This window comes from Pieris brassicae, chromosome 10 (genome assembly GCF_905147105.1).
Source record: "Pieris brassicae chromosome 10, ilPieBrab1.1, whole genome shotgun sequence".
NCBI classification, from domain to species: Eukaryota; Metazoa; Arthropoda; class Insecta; order Lepidoptera; family Pieridae; genus Pieris; species Pieris brassicae.
The window spans coordinates 15,501,722-15,515,143 of NC_059674.1; the positions used below are offsets into that span (position 1 = coordinate 15,501,722).

The 13,422-nt window shown below is 33.7% G+C and overlaps 1 protein-coding gene across 1 annotated transcript in view; it reads left to right on the top strand.

The window, feature by feature from the left end:
• The window catches only part of LOC123715624 (meteorin-like protein), a 31,550-nt gene extending 18,584 nt beyond the window's left edge, over positions 1–12,966 (top strand). The window contains exons 2-5 of the mRNA XM_045670802.1: positions 7,686–7,897; positions 8,083–8,373; positions 10,926–11,061; positions 11,421–12,966. Of these exons, the coding sequence (XP_045526758.1) occupies positions 7,686–7,897; positions 8,083–8,373; positions 10,926–11,061; positions 11,421–11,658 (877 nt within the window). The 3' untranslated portion in view covers positions 11,659–12,966. The remainder of the gene's footprint in view (positions 1–7,685; positions 7,898–8,082; positions 8,374–10,925; positions 11,062–11,420) is intronic.
• Positions 12,967–13,422: the final 456 nt, after the last annotated feature.

Genomic DNA, 13,422 nt, shown 5'->3' on the forward strand with positions numbered 1-13,422 from the left:
AGTTGAGCATGTAAGACGTTTTATCACCGAGGTTGTGTAATTATGAAAGTGCATTATGCGACACTCCTAATTACTCAAATATTCTTAAATTGCTGCCTTACGGTAACTAGCAGCTTTCAAGAATAATTCCACCATTTTGTTGCAATTTCTGTACTTCTTTTCGTGTAATGCTTTACATTCTATATAAAGTCACGCTGAAGTTACATAGAAAAGCGTCGAGGACCTTCTGTAATTTGGGAGATATTACATACATATGTATTCAGTCAACTGTTTTCCTACCACACATGTTTGGATATTTTGATGAAGCCCAGTAAGCTACTGAAACTTATGATACTATACCTATTATATAACTACAGGTAGGATAAGAAAGAAAAATACGACTCTAGTTCCTAAGAAGAGCATGTTAGAAATTCCTTAGATTTTTCTAATTAGTAATTCTGACGGCTTTCTGAGTCGGCTGACGGATTCAAGTCCTATGTAATTTGAATATCAATAAATACCTTATAAGACGCTCCTAAGTTTAAACAAAATATCATTTAATACTTTGTTTGACGGCTCCATGGTCACCACATGCTAACTGGCGCCGTCAGTGACGTCTGCGCATGTGCTCAATCTTATTACGGGTGTGAAAAAATATTTTACGACTTTTTATATTTATGATGGGACTTTCATTGACGCACTTGATTTTAAGCGTGATGTAACTCCTTTTAATGGAGATAAGGACACAAAGAGGACGTTAACCTTATTAATCTCATCTTAATCTCATTGAACCTCGGTTCTACCCTCAAAAAAGGATTTACTCAACTATCATCACTAACTGGTGTGACGAAGTGATAAATGGAGAATTATTTTATGCTTGGATGAAGATCTGTGGGGAACCTCTCGTAGGTTATATATCAACCACCCACCCATTTCTTACATACTCTGCTGGCGCTGTGACCCAAAAAGGCCCCCAAAATGAAAATATTACAGCGCTTTTGTTGGGAGGCTCCCGCCAATTGCTGGCTTTCAGTTGCAGCAGGTGCTTCTCCACTGTTGCTCCAGTGGAACCTAGACCAGCCTACTGGTCTCCTACCACTAGCTAAGTCTCCTTGACCACCGGATTTTGACGCATGCGCTAAAGGTGCTCCAGCCAATGTAGTGTAGTGTAATGGGGTTTGTAGTCGCTTATAATGTTGAGCTAATACAAAGCCCTATGACTAACCTAACCACCTAATATTCAATTCCTAATGATTACAATTAATTTTGAACCAAAAAGGTAGTTAGGTATCTTAACAGAGGCGGAAGTCTATGCCTCATGGCAGGTGCAAACCATTATAATCCTGCGGTAGTCGCTATTAAGTCAATTACATTTTATTAGTCACGTTCGTTACAGGTATTTATATTTATATTCTGAACTGAAATTATTTATTTCAGAACTTGAGAAAAATAGGAAAACATTTTATAATATATTTTTACGAATATATTTTATTTTGTAATATATTTTAGTATATTTTAAGGTTAGTAATGGCTTTTATTATGTTAATATATGTTGTAGGATTACTTTATTTACGTAAATTATTTCATAATATAGATAATGTAACTATGTGATACTACTTACATTTATACAACTACGGCTGATTCGGCCTATGATTCCCGGCAAAACAGTTTATTAAGCTAAGTGATAGCTGCTGAGTTTACTTATCGTTTATTATAAAAACCCGCTAAGTGTCTCCAATGATAGCCGTGATTTGAACAATATAAGCTCGTTCAAGACGATGACAGAGGGTCGCCCACGCAATCTGGGCACGAGTTAAAGCCATTATACAATCAAGAATCGCTCGAAACACGTTATAGTACCACTGTGCACTCCAATAAAACATATATTACCTAGGTATCACTAGATATTTATAATAATGCATTTTGCATTTTGCGATAATTATATTAGTTACTTGGACTGAATTAATTGTCACTTATCTTCAGGTTTTATTATTTACATTCTGCATAATAATGTCCTCAAATTCAGTGTAAATAATTCTCTAGTAACTAAAGCCCCGTTCTCTCGGTTACTTTATACGTCCGATAAATTTTATGTGAGTTTATTGAAACGAGAAATAGTGAGACGTAAAATATTGATGCTATTTATTTACTTGACTAGTATTACTATAGGCAATGTGCTGTTTTACTTAAATACACATATATATGATACCTATCTAGATTGGACTAGAACAAGATTGTAATTAAATGCAAATAGAAATAGTATGTTATCCACAATAGTACATTATCCAAAATTTTAAATATGGCATGCGTTTTACCAAGTGGTTATTTCCACATTCCACTTAAATTGTACTCAAAATTTACTTTAATATTAATTAAGTTGGTTCTACAAATGATACATGACCTTATAAACGCCATATATGCGCATACAATAGCACGCACGTGCGCATAGCGCCCATTGTCTTAACATTACAACCATTGTTTGAGGAAATCCTTGTACATGCGTTGACACTTAGTATAAATTGAACTTCTTTATAAATAACTAGCTATGCTTTGCGGTTCCACCCGTTTTAATTCGGTCGAATAGCTTAAAGCTTTTCTCGGTAAATAGACTTTTCGTTTTTTTAGGTATTTATGTCTTTTATAAAAGTGTAGAATATCACTTTCCTCTACTGTCAATGGTGTCCGCAGCGTACGCTATTTAGTAATTTTCATTAGACTTTTTCACACCTTAGGTTACACTTTCGTAATTTCATACCCTAAGTTTTTTGAAAATATTCCATAGCCTTTGTTCATGAGGGATAACGTATAATATAATTCTTCAAATACTTTTTTCAAATCAGTCCTGTACTTGGAAATGTAAACAAACAATTTAACATTTCCTCTTTATAATATAAATGTACACATCGCTGAATCAAGTTTTACCCAACTAAAAAAGCAAATGTCACTAGTTATTTTACTCTTAATTTTGTTGTAATCGCATTTATTGTCTGCTTATTTTTTGGTTGCATCTCTCAAGGCTCACGCTCACAGCCCACAAAAATAAGTGTAGGTTTTGCTTGATAGAGAATAAATCCTTTGGTGTTGAAACTGGTATTGCATTATTGCGATAGATTTTATCCTGTACATAGCTTATACATTTTATCTTGGAGCCGTACGTAACCCACTCAGTCCGGTCCTAGGTGAACTATATTAATACAGTATTAAAATAGAAACTTGTGTGGCAACTGAATTTATTTATCAAATTACCATATAAAAAGCGACCACCGTGGTATCGAGTATTTTTATTCTCAATTCTTGGTTTGTAAGCTGATTTTATATAGGCGTACATTATGTTTATTGCTTCTGGTCCAGAATAGAAGACGTGGGTTGCAACAATGCTTGTGTCACTTCAAACTAGGGCTGACCATTTAAAAAACTGTACTATGAAAAATATTAATTATTTTAATTATTTTTTGTCCACGTGTTTCGCGTTATAGCGGGCATAGGCATCGGTTGTCCCACAGATACAATTAAAGACAATCAAAAAATCTAATTAAAGACAACAAATAAATCATTAAACTTTGGGGTTTCAGGAATTTGATGCATAAAAATGTAGATTTAATAACGGATTGTGTCCGTGTATGTAACTATGATATTATTAACACAACCCTAACTGTGATATAAGGTTGAATGCACTCGTCATTGTTATCTCTCCAGTTTTTGGACAAGAATAAATAAAAGTCTTCGTAGAAAAGATACAGATTTATTTTATTGTCTTGTTACGTATGATAAGGCTATGTGTTTTAACGAACTTTCTTAACTACGCTATATACAGTGATAGCATCTTGAATTTCGTATAATGACGAAAACAATGGATTTACTGTTTTTTTATTGTAAAGTGGACAGTTCAACTTATGATTTATACAATTTTATAGGAAACATCGTATGATATAAATACCTGCCAATTACATGATAAAAAAGCAATAATATATTTTGCTTCATGTACCAAAATACGGAAGTACCTTGTCAAAATAATTCTAATTCTAATTATATTTTGAACTATAAAAGACCGCGATTTTTGTCATAATTTATGATTAATACTAGTCTAGTCTTTGATTCTTTCTGTCTAATTGCATTTACTCTGTGACATACTTGTGGTTTAGTTGTCTTTGACAGACTGATTGTTTGATGTGTGATCAAACTAATATAGTATGTGTCTAATCTCAGAATCTAGAATCACCCGAGAAAAACCGTTATATTTTGACATTTAAACAAAATTTGTCTTGAATTTATAAACGGACGCAACACAAATTGATTCTTTATGCAAATATCAAAAATACAAAAGGATATTTATTGTGATTAAGTTAGACATGACCTCCATTTGCATAATGGGTTTTTGACTAAAATAAACTAAAAGTGGAATTATAAAGTGACTATTATAATGTACATAAATTAAGTATGTACAGAGTTTAAAAATAAATAAATAAAACCTTTATATATTAAACACATTTTAAATTACCACTTTCCATATGGCATCACCCGGTCTTCATTTCAAATTTTTAATTTCAAATAAGCTATTAAAAATAATTGCTTATAAAACTGTATAACTCTAAAACACCTATACAATGAAGCGTTAAAAGTTTTTGTTGCCTTTGAGCTAAAATGTGGTAAAGTTGTTAATTATCACACACATGACAATTCTCAGAAGCTTATCTTTAACAGTCGTATAAACGCGTGCGTCGAAATTAAATCGAATTTTTCATTAGCAAACATATTTTTTACATAAACAACTTTAGAACTCAACTTCTATCCTCATGTACTATTGACTTATACGAATATGTGACAGAACTATGTAGCCAACTGCTTAGCAGAAAAATAACTTTTTAAAACGACTTCTAATTAGAAAATGTTTTCTAAAAACATCAAATATAAATCGTAATAAATTATCGTTAAGATATTTACGGTTTTATTGACCAACACTCCGTGATACATTAAGACAGCATTAGTACCTTTTAGTCGAATATCGGAGCGCCACCATTTGTGCGTAATGGCCACAAATTATTTATTTTTTTCTCGACTAATGTTTATAAATTGGAAATATTTGATGCCAGGCTATTGTTGTTCAATGACCTCGATACAGGTTTTAACATTATTGAGATAAGATTTTGTCTTTTCATATTTTATCATCATATATTGTATTTAGGTTTGCTTTTTTATTGAAGATAATAGATGAGATGTTAAACCTAGTTATAAACTTTTAGTTCACGCGGTTGTCGTCTTTTAGGAAACTTTTAATTGAATAAAAACCCTGATGATTAACAAGTTAACTTTTGTCTTAGAGACCAATCAAAAGATCTTTAACCTCAAATACTTTTATTTTAATAACACCACATAAAAACGTTCACTAGAAATTCCTTATATAAGAAACCATAACACTTCACGTATAAACAAAATAAATACGTATTATACACAACGATTACTAATCTTATAACATTGATTTGCGGGACAACGCGTTCCAAACGTGCAACAAGCCACGCCACCCTTGATATTTTTTATATTGAAAGCGTAGAAAAACTGTGGTTTTAACATTTGTTTTTTGTATATTTGTTTTAGCGCGCGCCGATAACGTTTAGGCGCGACAAACAGGCACGGCCAACCCAAAAAACTTTTACGAGAAACATTTGCTTACGTAAATTTAAGAATGCGAATAATTTTAGTTAATTCGGACGTCAATAGGCGTACGTCATCGAATGAGCAATTTAATTACTATATTTTTTTTCAATTCTATTAAAGCACGCGGATCCAATACGTTAAGAAAAATGCGTGCTATCTCGGACAATGAGAATTCAATTAAATTGTTTTTTGGGTGAGAAGTTAATATCTTAAAGTAGGTGCTACCAGGAATATGCTGGACAAATGACTCAAGTTTTAAAAATGGCGACGTCAATCTAAAACATAAATATTCGTTATAATAATGGGTCAAAGCGTATCAGCCATCAACTCTCAATTGATGAGGTATTTAAATATAAACGTTCTTTATTTTTCAATCTAAGGGGTTGTTCACCCCTGTCAATCCTACACGTGTGCACCAACCTGCCCACACAAAACCACTTGACTATTCTTTTCAACCAGAATATTATTTTTACGTGCAATATCTTATAACTCGAGGGTGAGGTAGATTTATGTTAGGAGAAATTGAAATGACAGTTATGGTACTAGAAATTATGAAATAAATTTCATTTGTGTATATACGTAGACATATTTAGAACATTTTTGTATATATTTGAATAGTATCGCTGTAGGTAATCTTTGACAATACTATTTTGAACTAAGATTCATTATTTTCATTTTAAAATATACTTAATACATATTACATTTTCCATTTTGCACGCTCATAAGTTCTGCGAGATATGCTTTAGTTAAATTAATACAGACACAAAAGTATTTTTTACGTTCATAAAATCTGTGACGAATCATCCATGCTTTTATCTTATCTCGTGCAAGATAATACGGAACCAGGGCCTCACTGAGACCGTCTCCAACCGGTTTTTGTATTAGCCATACGGCCCATTAGGGTGGATTAAGGAAGCCCCGCGATGACATCGAGGTTTAAGGATGTGACGTTTTATAAATAACTCTACATATTAAAGGATTTGACTAAAAGCTTCGTATTAAGCTACGATAGCTAAAACCAAAGTAACACATATACTATTGGTACTTTGAAATGTTTTTCAAACATGTTATGATGCTCTAAATTTTATATTGAGTAACTTGGAGTTTTTATAAGTGTGATCGTCATTTGTCAAAGGCTTATTGAGTCGTCATGAACGTCGTTTATGGGTTCTTGTGAACGTTCCCTTAAGATAACATTACTCATATTTGCTAGCTTTAACATTGAATAAATCCATCTCGGAGTTTTAAAAAGATTTAGAGCCACTTTCGTTTTGGACGCAATAAAACTCTGACAATACAAAATAAATCGTTTCGTAGCGGACAAGGGAACATAACCCGCTAATAAAGTTCGAACTCGGCCACAACAATGAGTTTTACATAAGTCGTCTTTTTATTACTGTCGCGGTATAAATCGTATGTATAACCATATATCTTGGTTTTATAATTTAAAGTCGTGGGTTGCGCGTAGGTGCTACTCCAGAAATTCAGCCCACGTGCCGCAGATGCAAGATACGCTTACAATTGGCTCCAGGCTTGTTTATGGGGGCATTTCTCGAGATAGTGACCAGAAATGACACTTCGATCGCGTGCCGCAACCTCGACCACACACTTTCCATCTAGATAATGTAATTTTATATGAAATAGCCGTTCATTACAGTGTTGTACATGCATTACATTAATTAAACTCGACTAGGTCGTGATTTTAAATTCGATTTAGGTATTGTGATAAATGAATGTTGTCAGTTATATCATCAATTATTATTCATCGAATCATTTATTATGAGACAAAAACTTCGCTATGTCGGGATCATGTTTGTTGTTTAACGCTAATGTGTTTTTAGTTTTTGTATGACTTTCGAAGAAGGATTGTATTTCGAGATTACGTAGGTAATATCCACAGTCATTAGATTCTTTGTTGTGCATGAGTCTTGAACAAAAACTTATCAACGCATTACTGATTATGTGCTTTTGAAAGCACGCGGAACATTAGTTTTATAGTGTAAATTGTATAAATACTAATAAATATATGAATAATTTATTCTCTCTTGTTCCAGCGGGTTGAGTGTTACTGCCGAGAGGGGTGTGACTCCTGTCTACCTGAGGTGTCGAGAAGGCACAGTATCTTGGCTATACCCTCGAGGAGCTCTGCGGTTACTGTTCCGCCCTCCTCTACCAGCTGATGAAAAGGACTTCAGGGTCTGCATAAGAGTCATAAGGCGACCGGACCCTCCGGACTTATTTCATTCATTGCAGCTTAATGATACCGGTAAATATCACATTAACGAAAATGACGAATTCGCGTTGAACAATGCCCCGAAGAGTTGTCATAATTTAAAGTAATTTTTACGGTATGAATTTTTTTGTCTGTCTAGTTTGAGTAGATTTAGAAACAAATCTGTCAAGACCTTCGACAATTCATGTCACAGACTAATTTTAAATAAAAAAATTCAGATGTTGCAGAGCGGTTTCCGGCTCGCATTTTCGTGGAAGGTGCAAAGCGACTTATACCTCTTTACGCACCTGATGACGGCGACCCTCGCGAACTTCGATGCTTCCGAAGCAGGCGAGGTCGCGCTGCTTTGTACGTAGAAGCAGAACCTGAGGAGGGTACTAAGAGGAGACTGGCCATGTTCAAGTATGAAGCCAGGTCGTTAGTGAGAAGACACTATGACCCTGCAACGGCTGAATGCAGACCTTGCTCGGAGTCAGAATTAGAGCTCGCATTCTGCACTAGTGATCTCGGTAAGTTTACTTTTTATAAAAAAAAGTACAATTTACATTATAACGTGCAAACCAATCAAGTGTAAAGTTTAGAAAATTATACATTTACTACAAATTATGGTGGTGTCACTATTTCTGCGGTGTTATAACGGATTTAGTTTCTCAGTTACGCCCTTAAAAATAAAAGTCACCCTGTAATGACAAACCAGTAGCGGTTCCACAATGTAATAACCTTGTAACGAGCCTTTTGCCCCGCAATTTGTCGCCATAATCAAAATTCCTACCGCCTTTTATCAACTTTTAAAAGAATTTCACTTCATATTGTGTTATTTAAAAATACCTTTGGACTGTTAAATGTCCGCGCTTATTTTGCGTATAAGAAGTAGACCCATCATTATTTTCAATTCGCGTACCATAATAGCATCTACTTACGTATCATATAAAGGTATTATTTCTGCTTTAACGGTTATACAAGCCCCTGAAGGCGCTACGGAAGCTCGTCCACATTTTACCTCGGTACCGGAGAAACGAGTAGAAAGGCACGTGACGCAGTGGGGAGATTTTTTATTTCTTTTGTGATAGAATATAATGGTGTCGTGTCGAGCCGTGGGCGGCCAACGGTCGTTATTAGCCGCCTCTAGCATGGATCACAGAAATTTCTCTATGTCATCCTACGTAATAATTATTGATCTAACAGCACGACATCAGAACAACGATTTCGTTGATTCGAATTTTAAAATCAAGAGACGTTAATTAGAGGATTAGTTGACATATACATTTGATAATTAATAATGTTTTAAAGTTTTTAAAGTATCATGAGTTATTTTCATTACTCTTTTTTTGTTACGAATGTTTGATACAATGCTGTTGAGATATAAAGATAACGTGTCTAGTTAGGCTAAAAGCCTCTCCCGTAATTATCGACCGCCTCCAGGTACACTTATCTTCAAACAAAAGTGTTGCAAAGCTAGAAGTTGCTTATTCATACACAAAAAAGAACAATGGCTCTCAATAAAGTGGTTTTAGTTTTTGTGGGTCTGGAATTCGGATGACGTCAGCGTGGTGACAATCATATTTCAAGATTAGTGAAGCGTGGTCCAGTAATTGGAAATACGTTGATGTTAAGTAGCTGTGAGTGTTTTCAAAGTGCGTGTTAGTATACTACTCATATCCAGCGAACATTCTTAGCGAAGCGTAATTTATTGTGATAGGGTTCCAAGTTTCAACGCAAATTAGAAATATAGATTACTGTCTCGCTGGGACAGGCACGTGATCATTATAACAAAAATAGATATAAATAAAATGTTTACTACTATAAGATGAAGTCCCTGTTCGGGAGAAGATCTTCTCCAACTTTTTCCACCCTATTTTATTTTTTATCATCGTCATAAAAATTTTACGCTTTCGATTGCGTCGGCGCATCGCCTTTTTGGGCTGCCCTTGTTTCTCTTTCCTTATGGACCAGTCCATTATTTGCTATAATTGAATTCAAATATTTGTTAATCGGCAATAAGATTACATGTCTACATTCTCTTTTCATTTACACATCGACTAATTACTTTAAATACAGTACTATTAATCTTCATAAGTGAAAATAGTAGAAAGTGCGGTTACATAGCTTTTAATTAATTGCTCGGTATATGCTCCATTGTACAGTTTTTATCAAGAGATTTAAGGAGGTTCTCTATAATTGACAAGAATCTAATAACAAAAAGTCCGCTCTTACTGTAATTAACTTTATCGATGTCAGCCAAGGAGAAATACTTGTCTTTGATGCTTAATCAGGCATTTATTTTGGAAGAGTTTTACGTTTTTATTTATTTATCTATTATAACGAATTAATTAGTTTTCTGTATATTACAATATTTTAAAATGTACTGCTTCCCTTACTCCATTTTCTTTTTTAAGGTCCTTCCATACTTCTATGGAGGCAGATTTTATATATAGTAAAAAACGGTTTAGATTTTAGATTTGTTGTTTCATTATTGAGGTGTCATGTGACATAACATTTGCGAATTCCATTATGTAATTATCTATACTTAGATGTAGATTAATGTAAAAAAGCCGTGCTCCAAATAAATATTTACCATATATGTAAATGGCACTTAAGCGAGATTAAAATGTCTAACGGTATATGTTATATAACAACAATCTTGCGCAGGGCGATATATACGAGATATACAAGTTTGCTAAGAAAAGTTAGGATATAAGCTAAAACCAAATAGAAAAATAGAATAATGAATTAAATGTATGTATCTTTATTAATAATGGTAAAGTTGAACATGAGTTGTTTGTGTTACAGATAAAAGTGAAATCTTGCGGCTCTGGTTTATAATTTTTCTGGTTTATATGATCTTTAGATTTGATTCATATACAGGAATCTGTTTCCGGAATACAAATCTACTTGTATGGACTAAATAAACTAATGCCTTCGTTGCGTCATTTTGTTACTCAAAGGAGGGTCACCAAAAGGTTCGATCCTGGCGAAATATGTATCAATGAATCCACGGATTTGTCACTCCTCACGCCTCGGATTTTGGAACTTCATTAAGTTTAGATATTTTTGTCCACAGTGTCGAAAGGTATAATAGTTGGTAGTGAGCAGCGTGAAGATTTGGATACGACACAACTGACTCTGCGATTGACCAACTTGATTCGTGCTACGGCTGCTGCAACTGATCCTAGCGAAGAGGAGAATCAGTACTTCAGGTAAGAGCTTTACTATATTGCATGAAAGGAAGAAGAAAATGTGCATTAAAATATTAACTCTACGTACGTTGTTTAATATAACTATTATTTTTTAAATTACCAATTAAATAAACATATAAACACCGATAAGACGATTTTACAAATTATTTGAACCTGTTGGTTCAGACGATAGTACGTTTATTTAGAATATCTAATAGCAATAATTCAAAAATGAACTAGGAAACTATAACAATATGTATTTATATATTAAAAAAATTACATTTCGTATTTCGAACGATTGACTCCATAACCAATTTCCATAAAATTTTGTACCGGCCTTTTTTATTACCTTAGCTTAAATTTTTTTTATTTTTTTTCAGATATGAAATCGACAATACAATAGGCACCGGTCGTAGGCGACACCCCCGAAGCCTTCACGCACACGTTCACATCGCTTCACGTTGCGAAGCCGGCGCCGGTTCTGGAGAATTCCTTATAATGGCTAGAAGAGCTCTCGGGAGATATCATTTGGTCTGCGCGCCGAGAGCACACGAATGGAAAGAATTGGCGAAGAGACGAAACGCAGAAGGTACCGCGCACTGTTTGTTGCAGCATTAGGTTTTGGTACAGTTTTAGGATGGTAACACCGTGGGGTTGCCATGTTAAAGGTTTCAAAATATTAATGTATCGCTACATACATAATACAGACGTCTAAGAGCTTCCAATACGAAATTTTTGACCTTAAATGCTTGAGTTAATGGACAAATGTTGAATTTTCAAGTCCAAGATACTACGGTAACCTAAGAGGAATGTTTCATACGTAATATAACCAACTCGATCTAAATGTTAGTAATAGAATTTAAAAAACTCTTATCTTCAACCATAATTTCGTTGACTGAGTTTTTATACGTCTGAAAAATCTTATGCAATGTGCGACCAACTGTGTTACATTTGATTGGATCGTTGCAATATTGAAAATGTATTTTGTTAGATAAGTGGGAAAAATTTATCTCAGAGTTAATCAACACTATATTAGTACCCGCTTGCCATAAACTAGCTTGTAAAATGCAATTGTAAATATTTGTAAAGAAATGTGGTCCACAGTGCCAAATGTAAGATTTATTTTTAAGATTGATCTCAATATGTATATATTGTACATGTATTTTTATATTAATTGTAAACCCAACGTTTGAAATATCTTCCTATAGTTGTATTGTTAAAGAAAAATAAAAATACAAGTCGTTAGATACGTACACCAGTAAACGCTATTCTAGATTTCCATACAAAAGATATCGTTTCTATATTCTATTACGTTTGTCTACTAAAAGTATGACTGCGAAGGTTGCTCCATAATCTATTCGGAACAGCGTGGTGGAAAATAGACAAAAGTATATCTGCGTATTTTAATATTACATTACAGAGTTATATTTATGAAATGTAGTAAATTTTAAAAACAGAAGCATTTATAGGGTCACGAAATGTATGCGAAACTCGTATACTGAATGTAAATTTTGTGCTTCCAAGCAGAACTTATAAAATATAAATATTTAGAATCTTATATATTATATAATATATTTGTACCTATATGTTTTATAAAAATGTGTTAGTTACATAATTTTGATGTGATATAGATGTATATTTCCAAGTGCCTATTGTAAATACGATGTTGTACATTTAATATAATTATCATAGTACGAGACGTTAAAAATAAAAAGTAAACATATTTTATTGTTTCATTTCAAAGGTTAGAAAAATAAATCACTTATATACTTTATAACTTGTAACATCCTTCTTTTCTGTTTTTAGTAGTGTGGCGCGGCTATAAATAAATATAGTAAGGGTCTGTTTCACAATGTACCAAATAGCTGTGCAACACATAAACTATTTGGAAGATAAAAGATAACTCATTGTTCAGCTATCATTTGAACATTGACCATCTGCTGACATGGCTCACGGGTGTTATAAATATTATTAGCTGAAGAGTAATTTTGTTATATTCTATTCGAATATTGATCAATATCAATAGGTGTAAGTAGTATTTAAGATATTGTCTTTGAACAATAAATCAGATTTGAATATTGCTCTGTCGTGTTCATTTCTCGCTTCCTCTCAAAGTGGTAAGGACTACTTCAAGCCCTTAATTATCGTGGAGCCTGCCCGATTGCTTTGAGATAATCCCACCACCTCGAACCTTTGATCCTACTCGTAGGGCTCCGTCTGTTACCTTAGGTCTCTTGGTGCAGACATCCCGTACTTATTTATATATTCACTATTTATGTGTGGATACATATGTAGGGCTTGGGGATCTGGAGGGTTGTTAGGTTCTTACACCTCACACTTTCATATATTTAGTTATCTAGTGCAGCTTGCTCATACATACAT